This window comes from Mobula hypostoma, chromosome 6 (assembly GCF_963921235.1).
Source record: "Mobula hypostoma chromosome 6, sMobHyp1.1, whole genome shotgun sequence".
NCBI lineage: Eukaryota > Metazoa > Chordata > Chondrichthyes > Myliobatiformes > Myliobatidae > Mobula > Mobula hypostoma.
Genome location: NC_086102.1, coordinates 84,034,648 through 84,052,273, shown reverse-complemented (window position 1 = coordinate 84,052,273; position 17,626 = coordinate 84,034,648). Strand labels below are relative to the sequence as shown.

At 45.7% G+C, this 17,626-nt stretch overlaps 1 protein-coding gene across 1 annotated transcript in view; it reads right to left on the bottom strand.

The window, feature by feature from the left end:
* Nucleotides 1–6,612, bottom strand: part of LOC134348727 (guanylate cyclase soluble subunit beta-2-like) — a 54,784-nt gene extending 48,172 nt beyond the window's left edge. The window contains 4 exon segments of the mRNA XM_063052532.1: nt 972–1,132; nt 2,157–2,251; nt 3,534–3,607; nt 6,508–6,612. Of these exon segments, the coding sequence (XP_062908602.1) occupies nt 972–1,132; nt 2,157–2,251; nt 3,534–3,607; nt 6,508–6,612 (435 nt within the window).
* Nucleotides 6,613–17,626: the final 11,014 nt, after the last annotated feature.

Here is a 17,626-nt window from a genome sequence, read left to right as displayed (position 1 = left end):
CTGCTCATCTATTTCATTGCTTTGTGGGAACTTTACTAGATGCAAATTGGCTGCTATATTTCTTTTAGTGGCTATTCTTAAAACATATATCAGGAGGTGCAGAAGCCTGAAGGCACACACTCAGTGATTCAGGACTAGCTTCTTCCCCTCTACCATACAATTTCTGAATGGACATTAAACCCATGAACACTACCTCATTTCTTTTTTGCACTACTTATATACATATAAAATACTAGCAACACACATCAAAGTTGCTGGTGAACGCAGCAGGCCAGGCAGCATCTGTAGGAAGAGGTACAGTCGACGTTTCGGGCCGAGACCCTTCGTCAGGTCCTGATGAAGGGTCTCAGCCCGAAACGTCGACTGTACCTCTTCCTAGAGATGCTGCCTGGCCTGCTGCGTTCACCAGCAACTTTGATGTGTGTTGCTTGAATTTCCAGCATCTGCAGAATTCCTGTTGTTTGTGATATAAAATTCTAATTCAGTTTTTATTATTAAGTATGCAATACACTGCTGCCACATGACAAGAAGTTTCACAACATATGCTGGTGATCAGCTGATTCTGATTCCAATTCTGAGACTGTGTAAGACACCTTGGCTTATAAACAAAACATTGTAGAAGTATAAATATGTTTTCCTTGCTCAGAGTCAATTTACACAGCCATCAGGTCAGGCAGCAGCTGTAGAGAGAGAAACAGAGTTAACATTTCAGGTTGAAGACGCTTCATCGGATGGGTCTGATTAAGGGCCTGTAACCTGAAACATTGGCTTTGTTTCTCTTCCCACAGATGCTGACTGACCTGTTGAGTATTTCCAGCATTTTTGGTTCTTGTTTCAGATTTTTAGCATCTGCATTTTTTTAAAACTTTCTCTCAACCACAGTTTCAAATTGAAGTAATGAAAGTAAAATAGCTTGAATTATTAATAACCCAAGGGATAATACCCACAGTGCTTGTAGAAAGGTGTATTACCTGATATGACAGTGCAAGATAACTGTGAAGAGCATCTAAATTTTCAATGAATTCCATCAGTGATCCTCCCAGTGTGCGTAGCATCCTGTCATAGCCAGACACCTTACAGAAAGTGAAGAACTATCCTCCAAAGAGTTTCAAAAGCACCTCAGTGGATAGGTCTGTGAGTAAGATATCTGATTTAGTTTACTACATTGACTACTGCAGCAAGTTACCAGTGAATTTTCACTTTATAATCCCACTTTTGAAAAAAATCGTACTTTAACGCAGCCCAGAAAATGCAGTGCAATCTTACTGAGGGTGGCGTGGAGTGAAAGATGGTGAACTTGCTGGTGACTTTTCAGTGTCTGGGGAGGTGTAATCAGTGTGACACTGTGAGCTCATACTTATTGCCAAGAACAAGTGCTTGTCAACAGGGCAAGATCAATGAAGGAATCGACTAGCTGACATCCACCCAGACACCCACGGGTAGGTAATGGATGCATAGGTAGCTTATCGTACAGTTTAGTTCATCTGTATATCTGTAGATTGTTAATGTCCTAAACGATGAATGAAAAGCCATTGGGGTACAAGTATTTCATGCACTAAATATCAGAGGGAGTATGTATGGGTATCGAACTCTGCTTCTGTTCCATTGAATTCTGTGAAACTGAACCTCAGATGCAGTTTTCATAAGTACATTCCCACACTACCCGTTACTGCATAGACAGAGAAGGAGTTAAGATATTGGTCAGTTCCTTCAGTAGATTGTTTGCTGCTCTAGGTTCGAGTATCTGCAGTCTTGAAAGATTTTCCACACTATTGGATGATATTCTGTTAGGGAAGCATGGGAACTGAGTCTCTGAGAATGGAAGGGGAATGTGGGAACTGGGAACTGAGTAAGTTTAAAGGCAATGAGTTTGCCAGGGCACCGGTGAGTGGAAGGGGATTACTGACAAAGATCACCTGGTGAGCCAGATGCTGAACAACCATGACTTATGAATAGTGGAATATTGAAGGTGTTGACACAATCAATATCTATCTGCACTGGAACATTTTGTATTGTTTCTTACAACTTAACTTTGTAGGTAGCTCTCTGTACACCTGACATACTGCAAATTGTGTTATACTGGGCTGCACACAGCACTTTAACATATCCATTCACATAGGCACTGCGTTTCCAACATCTCAGCAATTGTGACTTACTGAGCATGTTAGATGAAGCCTGCAGAAGACTCAGTGTGATAACGTCATCGTAAACCTGGTAGGTTATAAAGGTGTCTTGAACTTCAGCCTGTGCTCTGGGAAGAAAAAGGTTGTGAGAAAGAAGAGCTTACAGAAATGGAAAACTCTGGTGACAGCTGAAAAAAACCCCAGCAGGTTGCTCAAAACCTAGCTGGTATCTGTCCTGTATATTGCTCTTTCATCCAATATATTGCGCTTTGACTTTTATGATTGATCCTTTTGATTGAACTGAACCCTTTTTGCTGGTTCCTTTTCACAATAGAAGATAATCTGAACCAATTACTGTCTTGCATTTGGGGTGTCAATAGTTCTTTTGGTTGATTTAGTTCAATGGACAAATCCACTCATTGGACATTGTCACAGCCCAAACTGACAGTGTTGTCACTGGATGACTGTAGCAAAATAAGCAATCATTCAACTTGAGTGTGTTGTAGCACCCTGTCCTTCAACAATTCACTATCCCCACAGAACTTCACCGCTGAATTGTCCTTTGGGGATCTGTTTATTTTAGCCACCAGAGATGCCTGGCTCCAGAGATCAAAAGATTATTTTTAAGACAATGTCTTCTTGACAGAATAATCATTCCAAATAAAATATCCATTGTGTAGGGGCCATGTGTCTGTTCTCTATCTGCATTGTATTCTGTGTTGTCTGTTTATTACAGTAACTAGTCACATGAGTGTGGGTGTGGTAAAAGCAAAGGGAATAAGTTATATATTCGTGCTTTGTTCATGCCAGTTTGCAGCTGGAGACTGACGGATGTCGTATCCTTAGTTGGCCAATCAATTACTCTTAACTTACACCTGGGCATGCTTAAGTTTCATTGCTTCAAGATTGTATGTTTGCTAATTGCTAATAAAAGATTGAATATATATCTTCAGTTTTTAGAACAATCATTATGGGAGCCAAGGGTGCATCATTCAAGTGTATCAAATCCGTGGGGGTCACCAGCAGCAGCAATTAAATTTGGTTAGAATTGGCCATTACATATTGGTTAAAATCTGGGCAAACAAAAACACACACACTCACAGCAAGAAACCTCAAATCCCACTTTGGATTTCAATGCAAGTTAAAATAATTTCTGCCAAGCTTTTATTTTGAAGGAAATGGCCTAAAATCTCCAGCTTGTGGAAGCCAAGGTCTCGGTGCCAGCTACATAGAGTGCTAGTCTATACTGACTGGAAGAACTTTGATTTTGGCAATAATGTGAAATGAATGAGGACAGATCACCCGACCCTTTTCCACAAGAGGCTCTATTTCCAGTAACTTCAGTCAAAATGGCTCCCATAATCAATAAAGAATAGCTTCAAAGCCTTTGACAGAATTATTAGTACACACCTCAAGGCCTCCCATGTATCTTCACCAAAGTTCTCTACTAGCAGAGATTTCAGGCAGGTATTAATGAATCCATACTGAAAACAAAATGTTTAAACATCAGTCTATCATTGTGTTAGCTCTGTGACTACATTACAACCATATCAAGTCAAGTTTATTGTAATGTGCACAAATGAAAAGAACTTGCTTAATCACAGTCAGATAGACTCAGACAACCAGGAACATGTGATACATAGATTATACATAAATTATATAAAACTGTAAAAATCCTGTGCAGAAACAAAGGAACAGTGCAAAACAAAAGTAGTCAGAGAAAGTCCATCGTCATGCAAGAGGTGGTCCATTGTGTTGTGTTCCTGGGATGGGTTTTGAGCTGTGCAGGTTGGTTCAAGGACCTGATGATAATAGGGAAGTACCGTAGCTGCTCCTGTGGGGATTCAGGCTCCTGTGCCTCCTGCTGGCCACCTCCATTCTCACCCACCTGTTCTTTATCTATTACAACCTAGCTACTTGGATTGACTGTACTCTATGACTGAACACCACACCCTGTCATGGTCCGGTCTGTGAAGTCCGCATTCCGGTTCATGGTCCGGTCCATCGATTCGTATTCCAGGTTTACCAGTTTCCCTTGTCCTGTTGTGTGCCTTAATTGAGACATATGATTCTCACTTTGGGCTGGCTACGTAAACAGCTCCTGGGTTCAGCTTCATTTGCTGGACTGTTCCCTTCCCTTTCCTTTACTTCTGAAGCCTTGCCTGCAACCTCGCCTGTATCACTGTCAAGTTCTACCGCTGGAGTAAGACCGGAGCCTTCCTGTGTCTAGATAAGGAACTGTCTTTCATTGTTTTAAACTGTCTCTTTGTGTCTATGCCTTCACTAGATAGGTCTGGCCATTTGCCGCTACCTTGAGTTGGGAACTGTCTCTGTGTCCACGCCTTCGCTAGGTAAGTCCGGCCGTTTGCCGCTACCTTGAGTTGGGAACTGTCTCTGTGTCCACGCTTTCGCTAGGTAGGTCCGGCCGTTTGCCGCTACCTTGAGTTGGGAACTGTCTCTGTGTCCATGCCTTCGCTAGGTAGGTCTAGCCGTTTGCCGCTACCTTGAGTTGAGAACTGTCTCTGTGTCCGCGCCTTCGCTAGGTAGGTCCGGCCATTTGCCGCTACCTTGAGTTGGGAACTGTCCCTGTGTCCACGCCTTTGCTAGGTAGGTCCAGCCGTTTGCCGCTACCTTGTGTTGGGAACAGTCTCGTCGAGTTCAGCATTCTGTGTAGGAGTCCCGGCCCTGTGTCCTGTTCCCAAGGAGGGGTCCAGGCTCTGTGTTCTGCATTCCTGTCTCCCAAGACCAAGGCTCTGTGTTCTGCGTTCCTGTCTCCCAAGACCAAGGCTCTGTGTTCTGCGTTCCTGTCTCCCAATACCAAGTCTGAGCTTTGTGCCTCATCTTGTCCCTGTGCCTCGCCTAGCCCGGTGCTGGAAATTCCTCGTCCTGGGCTGGAGTTTCCTCATCCTGTCCAGGAGTCTCACATCTCATCCTGTAGCCACGTCTTATCCTTGCCTAGATCCGGAGTCCGAGCCCAAGTCAAGACCCAGGCTCTGGGTCCCTGTCCAGTCTCTGGCTCGGAGTCCTTGTCCAGGTTCCAAGTTCCTAGTTCCTCGTCCAGGTCCCGCTTTCCTAGTCTAATCCTAGCCCAGGCCCTGTATCCTAGCCTCGTCCAGGGCCTGTGTCTTGTCCAGCATCGTTTCTTCCTCACTTCCCTTGCTTTCTTGACACACCTAGTCCTGTTCCTAGTACTTCAGTGTCTGTGTCTTGGCATTTGGGTCCAGTCCCCCACGTATGACACACCCCTTACAGCAAGGACATGAGCCCTGCAGGTCAGTGTGGGTGATCTGTCCACGGTAGTTCCTTCATTAGCTGGTTCTCCACAGGGATATAGGATATATGGCACATCTTCCTGTAGTAGCTCAGGCATACAAAAAATCTAGAACTGTTTGCAACAGTAGTGAGGCCACAACTTAAGTTCTGTGTGTTGTGTTCACCACATTACAAGAAAGAGGGTGAAGAAGAGATGGAGGCCGATGTTCTCCATGCTGGAATGTTGTAGGTGCTAGGAAAAATGGGAGAGACTGGGGTTATTGAAAGGAGACTTAACTGAAATGGTGCATGGTAATCTACGAGGGTCTAGATACAGTAAACAAGGAGAATCTATTTCCTACCACATAACCATGCCGCACAGATTTAAAGCAACTGGTCGCAGGATTTGAAGAGTAACGGGGGCGGTGACGGGCCGCACCTCAGCCTGAGAGCACCCAGTGGCCGAAACACTTGTCAGTCTACGTTTGGTCAGCGGAAGGACCCTGACGACCCAGTGCGGGAAGGTGAAGGTAACAATCTGCCGGAGTTGCGATGGAGATGGAGTTAGGCGAAGACGAGGGCGTCCCCACAAAATCATTCAGAGTCCCCCCCCCCCCCAAAATCAGAAGCTCTGGATGAACCATGAAATCAGTAATCTGCCGAGGGCCAGGTCAGAAACATTCAAGTCCGTCGACCAAGAAAGTTACCGGAGGTCCAGCAATGATCTCCGGAAAGCCATCTCAGGAGCGAAGTGGCACTTCTGGACCACACCTGGATCATCGAAGGATGCTCAACAGCTGTGGCGGGGCTTGAATTTCATCACCTCTTATAAAGCTACACCAAGCGACATAGGCAACAGCAGCGCTTGGCTTCTAGATGAGATCAATGTCTTCTGTGCTCGCTTTGACCATCAAAACTTGGAAGAACCTTTACAAACTCCCACAGCCCCCGATAATCCTGTGATTTCAGTCTCTGAGGCCGACATGCAAGCAGCCTTCAGGAGGGTGAACATATGAAAGACATCCGGCCCGGACAGGGTACCTGGCCAAGTACTAAAGACCTGTGCTGATCAGCTGGCTGGAGTGTTCACTGAGATCCTTAACCTGGCGCTCCGGCAGTCTGAAGTACCCACCTGCTCCAAGCCGAAGAAGAACGTGGTGACCTGCCTGCACGACAATCGTCCAGTAGCACTTACATCCCCTGCGGCGAAGCGCTTTGAGAGCTTGTGATGCAACATATCAACTCCTGCCCGAGAAGCGACTTGGATCTGCAACAATTTGCCTACCAGCACAACAAATCTACAGCAGATGCCATCTCATTGGGTCTTCACTCAATCCTGGAACATCTGGACAGCAAAGCTGCATACATCAGGATGCTCTTTATCAACCACAACTCAGCAATCAATAACACCGTCCTCTCCAAACTAATCAATAAACTCCAAGTCCTCAGCCTCAATCCCTCCTTGTGTCTTCTGGAAATTATTTTGCACAAGTAACTCTGGCTGAGCTTGACGTGGACACCTTCCAGTTTAAGTAGACTGAACAAAACTAACCCGCCAGATCAAATCTAACTCCGGAGATAAAAAGTGACTGCAGGAGCTGGAATGGGGAAGCCGCCGAGTTTCTCCCGCTCTTCGTGTGCTGCTCCAAATCTAACGCTTGAAACGTTGGTGCAAATAGTGCAAGTAACAAATAGTAAATGTTCTGGTGACTACACACCACCGGACCCCGTTGTTTGTGAATCTACTGTTGACAGTGCAGTTTTGGACAATTTGCAACTTCCCGCTGGTTCTCTGCAGAAAATTTAATCAGATATTTAACAATGGACCACTATTATGTCCCCTCCAGCGTGCCTTCCTCACTCAGGGTCCGCCTTTATACCGATTGAAGGAGACCTGATCCAGCTCTCCCGACCTTTCACCGTTCTGTCTTAATATCCCGGCTCCTTTTTACCGCGCCGCGTGTTCCGGGCTCCAGCCGGTGGTCTAAACGACATAAACCACCGTCTGCGAGTACTGGAAAGTCGAGAGAACCCTAGTCGGAATCAGGGGAGGGTGGGGGCGAGAACGAGAGCGGGAATTGGAAGTTAGGACAGGTGACTTCAAGAGATGAGAGTCTGGCTACACGTACCATGTCTTCCGCTCTCCGCCGCACTGCTGCCGCAAGAACGTGGGTCAGCAGAGTGGACGAAACGGTAAATCGCGTTCCCTCTCTTCAGACTAATAGTTCAAATTTACTCAGAGTCTCTCTCTCTCTCTCTCCGCCTTTTGCTTTTACCGTGTCCCTCTGCGCGCGTTTCCTCGCTATGGGACAACCTGCTGGAGCCAAAGTCTCCAAGGTAGGAGGAAGAGACGTGAGGAAGGCGCCGGCCTTCTGCGTTTACTACTGCGTATATCGCCCATTCAAAGTGTCTTTAAACCGGGGACGGATCCACCACCCTTTCTCTGTTGGTGAAACTGCCGCAGAGCAGAAATTCTGGAGCCCCTCCTGCTCTTCGCGAACGGCCAGTCCTTGCCAAAACCTTCAAGCTTATCGGACCACGGCACGAATACGGTGAGGTAGGGGTAGAATGCAGAGTTTGCTTGCGGTAATTTGTACTAAAAATAATTCGAACATTAATTAAATTAATATAATTAAACAATGTTATAATTAACTTAATAGTACAATTGAAACGATATTATAATGAAAATATTATTTAAATTAAGGCAAAATTATAATTAAGTTATATCATAATTAAAACAATTAATGAAAATCTAGCCATCAAATAATACCACACGCTGTAAAGTAGTTTAACCAATATTACGATGAAGTACTACAGAAATAGCTAAAGCGCCACCATCAAGTAACAAGTTGATACTTCATTACCTTCCAACCTGAAGCATCATCTGCTTCTTCCTCCCAGACCTGCTGAATACATTCAGAATTTTCTGTTTTTGTTTCAGATTTCTAGCATGTGTTTTTAAAAAAATTATTTTGCTTCTTGACCAATTGTGATAATGTCGTGACGTGCCTCCAGTAGACAATACAGTACTAGGGTTAGAGAGGCTGCCGGAAAATGACATCCAAAAATGCTGTAAGTAGCTGTTGTCCAATATTAGCCATTACACAGCAAAATGGAATACAGCTCATAATCACACTTGTACAAACAAGTGTTTTAATGCAATTTAACTTCACATATTATTAACAGCACAATCATTACAATGCTGAGGTATCTCCATCCAACACTACCATAATGATGTGTAATGTTACAGTTAAATAGTATCGGAATTAGATAATGATAAATGAAGTATAACATGGCACAGTCATACAAAGCTAGATTTAAACAATGCTATAATCATTTATTACAAAAGTTGAAAAGTTGGAAAAGAGCTGTATTTTGCTTAGAAACCATATTTTTGGTAGTAAGGTTATCCAAGGATTTATTGGTAAGATCTATAACTGACACCCATTTAAAATAGATCCATTCCCCAGCATTTAAAAGAGGCTTTGGACTTTATTTTCCTGTTTTAATATGAATAATTAAAGACTGTAACCCCTCCCCCCAAGTGAAGGAACACACTTGCTGAAGCAACACACAAAAAAGAGTTGTAGGAACTTAGTGGGTCAGGCAGTATCTATAGAGGGGAATCACAGTCAAAATTTAGGCCCAAGAACTGTCATCGAATCTGGAAGCAGAATTAACGGGTGGGTGAGGGTGAAGAGCAGGAGCTGGTGGGTAATAGGTAGGTGAATGCAGGTGAGAGGGGGAAGGTAGGTAGGTGGAGAAGGAGGGAAGTGGGAATGGTGTGAGAAGCTGGGAGGCAGTAGGGAGAAGGGGTAATGGGCTGAACGAGATGGAATCTGACAGGAGTGGACAGGAACCAGATAATAAATGGAAGAACGTGGGGAACAGGAGAATCAGTATCAGAATCAGGTTTAATATTTCTGACATACTGTATAATGTGAGATCTGTTGTGGCAGCAGTACAGTGCAATACGTAATAATAAAAACTATAAATTCCAGCAAGAATTATAAATATATAAATAAATTAAATAAGTAGCGCAATAAGAGAGAAAGATTAATGAGTTAGGGTTCATGGGTTCATTGTCAATTCAGAAATCTGATGACAGACAAGAAGAAACTATCCTTAAAACATTGAATGTGTGTCTGTATTTCATCCCTGATGGTAGTAATAAGAAGAGTACATGGCATGGGTGATGGGGGTCCTTAAAGATGGATACAGCCTTTCTGAGGCATTGCCTTTTAAAAATGCCCTCGATGCTGGGGAGGCCAGTGCCCATGATGGAGCTGGATGAGTTTTCAACCCTCTGCAGCTTTTTCCAATCCTGTGCAGTGGCCCCTCCATACCAGATGGTGCTGCGGCCAGTTAGAATCATCCACATTGTACTTCTGTAGAAATTCTTTGGTGACAAACCAAATCTTCATCACAGTAGGCATGAGTGCAAGAGGGGTATTGTCACTGAGGCAGTCACCCTGCTTTTCTTGGATGCTGGTATGATTGGCGGCCTTTTGAAGCAGATGGGGACCTTTGACTGCAGCAGTGAGAGATTGAAGATGTCCTTAAACATTCCCGCCAGTTGGTTGACACAGGTTTTTTGTGACCCACACCCCTGGGACATAACGACTTGCAAGGGTTCATCCTCTTGAAAGATGTTCTGGCGTCGGCCTCTGAGACGGAGATTACAGGGTCAGTAGATGCTGCAGGGATTCACGCAGGTGTAGTTGTATTCTCCCTTTCAAGTCATTGGGTGTATTTAAGGCAGAGATAGATAGGTTCTAAAGGGTATGGGGTGAAGGCAGGGGAGTGGGGATGATTGCAAGAATTGGATCAGCCCATGGTTGAATGACAGAGCAGACTTGATGGGCCAAATGGCCTACTTCTGCTCCTCTATCTTATGGCCATTCAGAACATGCATAAAAGGTGTTGAGTTTATTAGGGAGTGAATGGTCAGTAGGCAAGAGGGAAGAAGGAGCGTGTGATGGACAGGTCATGAGGGCAGGGGAGGGGAAAGAGAAGGGGTGAAGGACCCAAAGGAATAAGTGAAAACAAATGCGGTGGAGGATGGAGAGGCCACGGTGGTGTTCCTCTAATTTGTGTCTAGCCTCAACTCGGCAGTAGAGGAGGCTGTGGACAGACTTGGTGTTGTGGGAATGGGAAGTGGAATTAAAATGGCTGGCCATTGGGAGATTGTTAGGGTGGATGGAGAGAAGATACTCCCGATGAACTTGTTCCACACTGTGTCAGTCTCACTGATGTAGAGGAGGCAGCACCAGGAGCACTGGTTATAATAAATGGCACCAATGGATTCACGTTTGAAGTTATGGGTCACCTGGAAGAACTGCTTAGGGCGATGGGAGAGGAGTTGAAGGGGCAGATGTCACACTTACCACTGATATTGGGAAAAGTGTCAGGATGGGGAACAGTGGAGAGGGACAAGTGAGTTTTGAAGGCAGCAATCCCTGTGGAAAGTGGTCAGAGGAGGGGAGGAGAAGGTGTGCCTGGTGGCGGGATTCTGTTGGTGATGGCAGGAGTTGTGGAGAATGACGTGCTGGGGCAACCCCCCCCCCCCATGCCTCTGCATCCAACTCCACTCAACCAGTTCCCCTCTATCGTCACCCTCCTCTGTCTGGCAGAACAGGTTCTCACTCTTCACGACTTCTCATTCAGCTCCTCTCACCTTCTCCAGCCCAAAGCTGTAGCCATAAGCACTTGCGTTGGCCCCAGCCCTACCTCCCTTTTCACTGGCTATGGGAAACAGCCCGTGTAGCAAGCTGTTACTGGTAACAGTCCCCAACTACACTGCATTGGTGCTGCTTCCTGCACCCATGCTGAGCTTGGCAATTTCATCATATTTGCCTCCAACTTCCAACCTGCCCTCAAATTTACTTGGTCCATTTTGACACTTCTTTTGCCTTTCTTGATCTCTATGTCTACATCTCCAGCACTTTGTGTATTTTGGTCCAGATTTCCAGCATCTGCAGAATCTCTTGAGTGCGAACAGCCTTGCAGAAGGTTTTGCTTAGCCGCACTCTGTGGAATGGTTTTCTTATTGAGTGATGTGCTGCCACCATGTGGTGAAAGTGTGGCATTGCTATTCCTCCAGCAGTGTGTTATAGCAAAAAAATTACTGCCGCAGGAACTCTGCAAGTCAAGCAGCATATGTGAATGCAAAAGGGTAGAAGACGTTTTGGCATCAGCATCAATGCTGTTTGCATTAATGCAAGTTAAGAAATGCAACAACTGAATTATGCACAGAAAGACTCCAAAAACAACAATGATTGGATAAACATCAGAGATTCTACAGACGCTGGAAATCCAGCACAACACACACACAAAATGCTGGAAGAACTCAGCAGGTTAGACAGCATCTTTGGATATGAATAAATAGCTGATGATTCGGGCCGAGCTGAGCTCCTTCATCACTAGAATTCAGAAGAATGGAGGGAAAGGGACCTCTTTCAAACCTATCTAATGTTCAAAGACCTGGATAGAGTGGATGTGGAGAGGATGTTTCCTCTGCTAGGGGAGTCTAAAACCAGAGGACACAGCCTCATAATAGAGAGGTGTCCATTTAGAATGGAGATGAGGAGGAAGGAAGTTATTTAGTCAGACAGCTGTGGAGGCCACGTCATTGGGACAGACGTTGATTAGTCAGGGCATGAATGGATACGGGGAGAAGGCAGGAGACTGGGCCTGAGAGGGAAATGGATCAGCCATGATGAAATGGCAGAGCAGACTCGATGAACAAAATGATCTAATTCTGCTCCTATATCTTATGGTCCTATCAGGACTGAAAAGGACGCGGGGAAGAAGCCAAATAAGAAGTCAGCAGGTCAGGCAGCATCAGTCAGAAACGATGAGTCGACGTTTCGGGCCGGAACCCTTTGTCAGGACTGAAGAATGAAAGATGGGGAAGGATTTGAAGAATGCTTGCAGTTGAAAGACCAGTAATTTGAAAGACAAAGGGGTGGGGGAGGGGAAGCACTGACCTTGAAAACAATGGGTAGTAGAAGAAGGAGGCAGAACCATGAGGGAGCTGGGGGAGGGGGCAGAGTGAAATAGGGATAGAGGAAGGGAGGGGGAGGGAATTACCGGAAGTTGGAGAATTCTATGGTCATACCAAGGGGCTGGAGACTACCTAGACGGTATATGAGGTGTTGCTCCTCCAACCTGAGTTTAGCCTCATCACGGCAGTAGAGGAGGCCATGTATGGACATACCTGAATGGGAATGGGAAGCAGAGTTGAAGTGGGTGGCTACCGGGAGATCCTGTCTGTTGTGGCGGACGGAGCAGAGGTGCTCGATGAAGCGGTCCCCCAATCTGCGTCGGGTTTCACCGATGTAGAGGAGGCCGCACCGGGAGCACCGGATGCAATAGAAAACCCCAACAGACTCACAAGTGAAGTGTTGTCTCACCTGGAAGGACTGTTTGGGGCCCTGAATGGTGGCAAGAGATGAGGTGTAGGGACAGGTGTAGCATTTACGCTTACAGGGATAAGTGCCGGGTGGGAGATCAGTGGGGAGGGACGTGTGGATAAGGGAGTCGCGGAGGGACCGATCACTGCGGAAAGCGGAGAGGGGTGGAGAGGGAAAGATGTGCTTAGTGGTGGGGTCCTGTTGAAGGTGGCAGAAGTTGCGGAGGATAATGTGCTGGATCCGGAGGCTGGTGGGATGGTAGGTGAGGGCAAGGGGAACTCTACCACCCGACCAGCCTCCGGATCCAGCACATTATCCTCCACAACTTCCGCCACCTTCAACAGGACCCCACACCTAAGCACATCTTTCCCTCTCCACCCCTCTCCGCTTTCCGCAGGGATCGGTCCCTCCGCGACTCCCTGGTCCACACGTCCATCCCCACTGATCTCCCACCCGGCACTTATCCCTGTAAGCGTAAATGCTACACCTGTCCCTACACCTCATCTCTTGCCACCATTCAGGGCCCCAAACAGTCCTTCCAGGTGAGACAACACTTCACTTGTGAGTCTGTTGGGGTTTTCTATTGCATCCGGTGCTCCCGGTGCGGCCTCCTCTACATCGGTGAAACCCGACGCAGATTGGGGGACCGCTTCATCGAGCACCTCTGCTCCGTCCGCCACAACAGACAGGATCTCCCGGTAGCCACCCACTTCAACTCTGCTTCCCATTCCCATTCAGGTATGTCCATACATGGCCTCCTCTACTGCCGTGATGAGGCTAAACTCAGGTTGGAGGAGCAACACCTCATATACCGTCTAGGTAGTCTCCAGCCGCTTGGTATGAACATAGAATTCTCCAACTTCCGGTAATTCCCTCCCCCTCCCTTCCTCTATCCCTGTTTCACTCTACCCCCTCCCCCAGCTCCCTTATGGTTCCACCTCCTTCTTCTACTACCCATTGTTTTCAGGGCTATGACGTCAGTGCTTCCCCTCCCCCACCCCTTTGTTTTTCAAATTACTGGTCTATCAACTATAAGCATTCTTCAAATCCTTCCCCATCTTTCATTCTTCAGTCCTGACGAAGGGTTCCAGCCCGAAACGTCGACTCATCATTTCTGACTGATGCTGCCCGACCTGCTGAGTTCATCCAGCGTACTGAAAGTGTTACTTTGATCTTTTACAGTATCTGCAGATCATTTTGTGTGGCCAAATAAGAAGGCCGGGGGAGGGGAAGGCATACCTGCTAGAAGGTGATAGATGAAGCCAGGTAGGTGGGGGAGGGAGGATGAAGTTTAGAAGCTGGGAGGACATGGGTGGAAAAGGTAAAGGGCTGAAAAAAGAGGAATAGGCAGCTTGTTCCACACTCTCACCACCCTCTGGGTGAAAATGTTCCTCTTCAGGTTCCCCTTAAATATTTCTCCCGTTTACCCCCTATCCTATGACCTCTAGAGTCTCACAATCTCAGCGGAAAAAACCTGCTTATATTTATTCTATCTATACCCCTCATAATTTTGTGCACCCCTATCAGATCTCCCCTCATTTTGCATGGTTCCAGGGGACTGGAAAACTGCAAATGTCACTCCTCTTTACGAAAAGAGGGAGGCAGCAAAGAGGAAATTATAGGCCAGTTAGCCTGATCTCAGAGTTGGGAAGATGTTGGAGTCAATTGTTAAGGACGAGGTGATGGAGTACTTGCTGACACAGGACAGTGTAGGACAAAGTCAGCATGGTTTCCTCGAGGGAGAATCTTACTGATGAACCTGTTGGAATTCTTTGAGACGTAGGATAGATAAAGGGGATGCAGTGGATGTTATATATTTGGATGTTCAGAAGGCCTTTGACAAGGTGCCACGTGTGTGGTTGCTTACCAAGTTAAGAGCCCATGGTATTAGAGGAGAGTTATCAGCATGGTTAGAGCATTGGCTGATTGGTAGGAGGCAGCAAGGATCCCTTTCTGGTGGGCTGCCAGTGACTAGTGGTGTGCCACAGGGATCAGTGTTGGGTCCGTTTCTCTGTATGCTGTATATCAATGATCTAGATGATAGAATAGATGGCTTTGTTGCCATGTTTGCGGATGATATGAAGATTGGTGGAGGGGCAGATAGTGTTGAGGAAACAGGAAGGCTGCAGAAGGACTTAGGAGAATGGGTTAGAAAGTGGCAAATGAAATACAATATTGAAAAATGCATAGTCATGCACTTGGGTAAAAGAAATAAGTGTGTAGACTATTTTCTAAATGGAGGAAAATGCAAAAATCTGAGATGCAAACGGACTTGGGAGTCCTTGTGCAGAACACCCTAAAGGCTAACTTGCAGGTTGAGGTGGTGGTGAGGAAGGCAATTGCAAGGTTAGCATTCATTTCAAGAGGTCTAGAATATAAGAGCCATGATGTGATACAGAAGTCATTGGTGAGGCCTGACCTTAAGTACTCTGAACAGTTTTAGGTTCTTTATCTAAGAAAATCTGTGCTGGATTTGGAGACAGTTCAGAGAAGGTTCACAAAGATGATTTTGGGAATGAAAGGGTTATCATTTGAGGAACGTTTGATGGCTCTGAGCCTGTACTTGCTGGAATTTAGAAGGATGATGGGGGGATCGTATTGAAACCTATTGAATGTTGAAAGGCCTAGACAGAGTAGATGTGGAAAGATTGTTTCCTTTCTTGGGGGAGTCTGGAACAAGAGGGCACAGCCTCAGGATAAAGGGGCATCCATTTAAAGCAGAGATGTGGAAAAATTTCTTTAGCCAGACTGTGGTGAATTTGTGGAATTTGTTACCACAGGCAGCAGAGGAGGCCAGGTTGTTGGGTGTACTTAAGGCAGAAATCGATAGGTTCTTGATTGGACATGGCATCAAAGTTTATGGGGAGAAGGCTGGGTGGTGGGCTGAGGAGGGAGAAAAAGGATCAGCCATGACTGAATGGCAGAGCAGACTCGATGGGCCAAATGGCCTAATTCAGCTCCTATGTCTTATGGTCTTATGATCTCATTTTCAGTGCTCCAGGGAATAAAGTCCGAACCTATTCAACCTTTCCCTATAACTCAGGTCCTCAAGTCCCAGCAACATCCTTGTAAATTTTCTCCGGGTCACCAGGTGGAACATCTAATATCAGCCTAAACCCTCCGTGTTGCTGAAATAGGACTTCACTCTTGATATAATTCAAATAAATCCTCAATAAATAAATAACTAATAGGAAACTGTGAGCAACAGAGACACAAAATTTAGTGAAGTCTGTCTGCCACATCAGTCTTCCCAATTCGTAATTAAGGGATCACTACATCACTGATTGAGAAGGATCATTGTTACAGGACGAGGCTTTGGCATTTAAACAAAAGAGCCCTCTAACCAACAACCTGGTTTCATCGGGTACTCGCATGTTATTTCTGCCATGTCAGGATCAGAAGTATTGACACCATTGAAATAAAAGTCTGAGTCCAGAGGCAGGTTTTGAGTATACAAATAGTAAATATAACTTGGATATTGTTGGATTGTTGAAATATTTATGGGGATCTCTACAATACTGCCAACAAAAGACCTCTTGAGATAGTAATGAGGTATGCACTGTCAGGGAGAATTGCCTCTGGCAGGGAGCTTGGGACTTGTGTTTTTTGCTATATTCCACTGAATGTCCTGAAGCTTTGTGTGTATGATATCCTGAATTACAATGATAACAACAATGTGGGGCAGCAGGGTAGCGAAGCAGTCAATGAATTGCTGCTACAGTGCATTGAACTGGGTTCAATTCCACCGCTGTTTGTAAGGGGGCTGTACTTTCTCCCTATGTCTATCTGGGTTTCCTCCAGAAGCTCCAATCTCCTCCCACATTCCAAAGACACACCAGTTAGTAGGATAGTTATAATTGGTCACACGGCTGGAAGTCTCCTGCACAGAATCGTTGGGCCAGAATGGCTCATTGCTGTGTGCTGGAAGGGCCTGTCACCGCACTGTTTCTCCAAATAATAACAGAAGTCTTTGGAAAGGAAGCAGATACATTTATGTAAGGCTTGGAATATTCCAAAGGACCTGGCAGTCACAGATTACCTTAGAAGCGTTAGAATGTAGCAAGGGTAACAGACAATGTGGAAACAGCAAAGTTCCCACAAACAGCATTGAGGTAACTTGATAACTTTCCCTTAGTGGCTTCTGAAGGAGCTCTCCCAGTCAGAATACTGGAGGAATTCACTTGTTCCTCCTACGTCTTAGGCTCCTTTACGACTTCTATGAGAATAGATATGGTCTCGGACCACGTGGCACTCCCTCAGTACCAAAATAATGTAATCCTGCTGTTTGCAATCACCCAGAGAATCAGAATCACAATCAGATTTAATATCACTGGCAAATGTCATGACATTGTTAAATTTGTGGCAGCAGTACAATACAATACATGATAAAAGAGAGGGAAAAAACTGTGAACTACAGTAAGTATATACTGTATATAAAACAGTTAAGTAAGTAGTGCAAAAATAGGAAATAACAAAGTAGTGTTCATGGGTTCAATGTCCGTTCAGAAATTGGATGGCAGAGGGGAAGAAGCTGATCCTGAATCGTTGAAGTGTGTGCCTTCAGACTTCTGTGCTCCCTTCCTGGTGCTAGCAATGAGAAGAGGGCACGTCCTGGGTGGTGGGGGTTCTTAATGATGGATGTCGCTTTTCTGAGGCATCGCTCCTTGAAGATATCCTGGATACTACAGAGGCTAGTGCCCCTTATGGAGTTGAGTAATTTTACAACTCTGCAGCTTATTTCGATCCTGTGCTGCAGCCCCTCCCCCCCCATACCAGACGGAGATGCAGTCAGTTAGAATGCTCACCTCGTACACCTGTAGAGAAATTTGTGAGTAT